Source organism: Manduca sexta, chromosome 20 (assembly GCF_014839805.1).
Source record: "Manduca sexta isolate Smith_Timp_Sample1 chromosome 20, JHU_Msex_v1.0, whole genome shotgun sequence".
Classification (NCBI taxonomy): Eukaryota; Metazoa; Arthropoda; class Insecta; order Lepidoptera; family Sphingidae; genus Manduca; species Manduca sexta.
The window spans coordinates 5,482,350-5,486,861 of NC_051134.1; the positions used below are offsets into that span (position 1 = coordinate 5,482,350).

The following is a 4,512-nucleotide window of genomic DNA, read 5'->3' on the forward strand; positions in this document are numbered from 1 at the left end:
CGCAGAGGTGAAACTCCTCAGCGCGATAGTCGTATCGTGAGCGAAACACAACTATGCCATTGAGACGGTCTATTTTTTACTAACACAAAAAAGCAAAAAATAAAAATAATTTTAACAAAAAATTAAACCGCCTTCAAAAACCACTGAAAACCAAAAAATAATTTCACATGACAGTTATATATTGGATACCAATTTTGGAGTCGGAGTGTTGAAAACAATGTGCTGCCAGCGTACAAAGTCAGCAAGTCAGATCGTCACCGCCGCAGCACAGCAAATGGAAGCTATTAAGGAAATATTTAAATTTATAAACTGTACACTACCCAAATTCTTCCCCTGTTACATATAGCTAGTCAAATGTGGGTATATTACACTGCCTGCCCCGAAAAAAGAGGAAAGAAAAAGATGAAACACCATACATGTGCTTGGTATTACACCTTTCACTGTGTATGTTTGTTAGTAGTAAACGCGAAACTACTCCTTTTAATTGATTTGAAAGAAATGTAGCTCATAGATGGACTATGCAACAAATATAGCTTAACTAGCAGTTGTAATTAGGCACCGACTCCAAAATTGGTATCCGAGATATAACTGTTATGTGAAATTATTTTTTGGTTTTGAGTGGTTTTTGAAGGCGGTTTAATTTTTTGTTAAAACTATTTTTATTAACTACAATACATCTTCTGTCACTGCGGAATGAGTGGGATGGTTGTCTTGATTTTATCATCCTTGTCATCGCATCGTGAAAAATGCCTCTGACATTAAATCCGCCTGTTTACTTCTCTGTATATGAAGTGTATAAATACACATTGTGGAGCACAGAGTTATAATTTCATTATATGTGATTTCATTGGTGCCCATCTCACCAATATTTAAAGCAAAGATGGACTATAAAGGAAAAAGAGAACTTACACACTGTAATGTGTAATGTGTTTTTTACCAATGCGGAAAAAAAATCCCACGAAACTCATTATATGTCGTAAGAAAGGAAAGGACAATAATCATTAGACAACTCGTGAAACGTTAATTGATAAAACTATTATTACAAAAATAATAACAGATTATCATTGGAATCCACATATTGATCAAATAAGTGATAATTATTTTAGCTTATTTTCATGCAGTAATAACTTAATATAACTTCTCTGAAAAGATGCCAGCACTTTGAAGCGGTAGATTAGATTTGTAAAAGCAACTAATATATTAAAACTAAATCATGTTGACATCTCGTTGCGTTAGTTTTGTGATGAGAGTTCTGAGTCAGTGTTTAGTACATGTTGACAGTGTCTGTGCGACGCCTTAAACTTTGTTTATCTTATTTTTAAAGTGGTAGCGCCGCGCAATTCATAATTTATGTCTGTCTACATCATGTTTCATGAAAAGGTCAGGATAAACATGATAATGTTATAGTTTCAATTTAAAATAATAACAAAGCATAATGAAAATTAATTTGTATTTTAATGAATATCAAAATATTCTGAAACCAAAACAACAAGCAAAATCTATTTAGATTTGTCAACACAATCTCGACTAGGGTTCAATTGGTTCAAACAGCAGGAACACATTTCCGTCCACAGCCCCAGGAGCAGCATTTAGAGGAGTCAGGGCATTCGCTGTCGCTGAAGCACGCTGATTCATCCATCATACAAATTGATATGACATCATTAGGAGGGCATTGGCCAGCTTTCACGCCTGAAACAAAAATAGTAATCAAATATGGAACCCGTCCCCCATCTGCATATATTAAAATCAAAAAAATGTTCGTGCAATCCACAATATATCTGTACAGACTGTAGATGTTGTCAGATTTAATTGCAAATTAAAAATCAAGCGATCACTCGGTGCACAGTCCATACTCGATACATACTGCTTCCAGTGACGACTGTGCCCCTTGATCATGGGCGGGACCAGGATGTTCGGTTGTATCCTTTAATTAAAATATCAACTTACTGCTAGCCTGAACGTCACTGTCAGGCATGGATGCTGACAGCGCAACGAGGAATGAAGCTGCAAAAAAACAATTTATAAATAAGACAACAGACACGGGAACAGGAAAATAAAGAAAAATATATAATACGGGAGACAATACAGGAGGTAAACGTGGTGCGGTACTCGCCAGTGGGGATGATATAGCTCCTAATCTAGCTAACGTACTGAATATATACTTAGTCTGGCCATAAATACTGTTACACTTAATTATAAAAAAATATTACATTTGAATTTCGAATCTGTCATTTTTATACGATTGTTCATTGTGTTTTCTCATTTTGGCGCCAATACATTGTAAAATATTTTGCGATATTAAAATGGTGTGGGGTGATAAAGAGAACCGAATCGCTGTGATAGCATTACACAAAGTAGGTATGGAGCCAAATGCAATTTTTAAAACTCTCCATACACTTGGTATTAGTAAAATGTTTGTGTACCGGGCTATTAATAGGTACAATGAGACCTCCTCTGTTTGTGACAGAAAAGATCTGGCCGTCCACGTAGTGTTCGTACGAAAAAGGTGGTCAAAGCAGTAAGGGAAAGAATTCGAAGAAATCCTGTCCGAAAGCAAAAGATTTTATCTCGGGAAATGAAGATAGCACCTAGAACCATGTCGCGTATTTTAAAAGATGACTTAGGACTTGCAGCCTATAAGAGACGCACTGGCCATTTCTTAACTGATAATTTAAAGAAGAATAGGGTGGTAAAATCGAAACAACTACTGAAGCGGTACGCAAAGGGAGGTCACAGAAAAATTTTGTTTACGGATGAGAAAATTTTTACAATTGAGCAACATTTTAACAAACAAAATGACCGTATTTATGCTCAAAGCTCTAAGGAAGCTTCCCAATTAGTCGACAGAGTGCAACGTGGACATTATCCGACTTCAGTGATGGTTTGGTGGGGTGTTAGCTATGAAGGAGTGACTGAGCCATATTTTTGTGAAAAAGGTATCAAAACATCGGCACAAGTGTATCAAGATACCATTCTTGAGAAGGTAGTTAAGCCCCTTAACATCACCATGTTCAATAACCAAGTATGGTCCTTCCAGCAAGACTCGGCGCCGGGTCATAAAGCTCGGTCCACGCAGTCTTGGTTGGAATCGAACGTTTCGGACTTCATCAGAGCTGAAGACTGGCCGTCGTCTAGTCCCGATCTTAATCCGCTGGATTATGATTTGTGGTCAGTTTTAGAGAGTACAGCTTGCTCTAAACGCCATGATAATTTGGAGTCCCTAAAACAATCTATACGATTGGCAGTGAAGAATTTTCCCATGGAAAGAGTGCGTGCTTCTATTGATAACTGGCCTCATCGTTTAAAGGACTGTATTGCAGCCAATGGAGACCACTTCGAATAAGCTTTTTATATTTTTAATTGTTTTATATTTATGTATTAAACTGACACACTGTAAAAGTAATAAATGTTATTTGCAGTTAACAATTTTCTTTTTTCTTTATTACAATATTTATGGCAAGACTAGGTAATTAAACAATCCTGCACGGGCTGGCAGGTGAGAGGAGAAATAGAACTATTTTTAATAAACGAAAGTCAAGGACGCATCATAATTCTCACCCGTGCGGACCATGTAGACCCTAACCAAGCTAGCCTAGCCTTTCACTAGCTACGTAAATGATGACTACCTGATAAAGAGGAAACTTGGGGATTACTGTTTTTTATCAATTATTCATAATATATTTTGTCCCAGTAGTTATATAAGCGAATGCACACACGTTACCGTTTAAGACAATTTAAGAGAAGGAATTTTACCCTACGGAGAAATAAAAAAATTCAAGACAAAATATATAAAATAAAAGGAAATTATATAGCATAGTATGGGAATCTCGATGAATGTAGTTTATGAAATTTACTGATTGCCAAAAAGTTACTACAAATAAAAATATAAAAATACTTACCGAGGAAGAACATGACAAAGAAACGAGACATGTTTGTAACTGGTGAGTCTCCTTCGATTTTAGAGAAGAATATATTGAAAGATAAAATTTTCTTGCGCTTAAATACCATTTTCTTATTTACTTTGTCAACATCTGTTCGACTCTTTGTACTGTCACTTGTGCTAATACTTTGTTGTTTTTTTTGTTTTCGCGGAAAAAGTGTGCTTTTGACTACCTTTTAACCGAGGAAGGAGTCTTAACGGTTATATTGAGTTCGCAGTAACTTACGATCAGTAATCGAGCCGCCCGGAAAGATGGTAAACATTTGGCGACCATCTGACGTCAGTCCGTAACACTATGTTCACTCTACGAACGGCACACCAACAAAAATCCATGATGGCCATCTTCGCCACAACAGGCACGGCTGCGGGCTACCTCGGACCGAAATGCCTAAGTTGTCGTCCGCAACGGCCCCGGCACGATGCCGTCTAGAGCGCCCCATCTCCTGATGCGCGGAGGCTTTAAATCCCCCGCGCACCGAAAGACGTCTGAGGCGTCAATGGCAGCGTAAGACCTACCTTCAACGCTGCCGTCCAAACTGGGGTGACATTAAAGTAATGTAATGGCAGACAGC

General features: G+C 37.5%; 1 protein-coding gene across 1 annotated transcript; it reads right to left on the bottom strand.

Moving 5' to 3' along the window:
• Positions 1-1,433: 1,433 nt before the first annotated feature.
• On the bottom strand, positions 1,434-3,969 carry LOC115443517 (WAP four-disulfide core domain protein 5). The gene is made up of 3 exons (XM_037440693.1): positions 3,900-3,969; positions 1,948-2,004; positions 1,434-1,689 (listed from the first exon to the last, which is right to left on the bottom strand). The coding sequence occupies exons 1-3, from the start codon at positions 3,928-3,930 to the stop codon at positions 1,544-1,546; spliced, it is 234 nt and encodes a 77-aa protein (XP_037296590.1). The 5' UTR covers positions 3,931-3,969; the 3' UTR covers positions 1,434-1,543.
• Between the last annotated feature and the right edge of the window lie 543 nt (positions 3,970-4,512).

Excerpts from the sequence above, each read along its gene's own strand:
- LOC115443517 (XM_037440693.1), bottom strand. The coding sequence starts at position 3,930 with ATGTCTCGTTTCTTTGTCATGTTCTTCCTCG. Across the intron at positions 2,005-3,899 it reads CTTTGTCATGTTCTTCCTCG|CTTCATTCCTCGTTGCGCTG; the intron begins GTAAGTATTTTT and ends GTTTTTTTGCAG. Across the intron at positions 1,690-1,947 it reads CAGTGACGTTCAGGCTAGCA|GCGTGAAAGCTGGCCAATGC; the intron begins GTAAGTTGATAT and ends TTTTTGTTTCAG.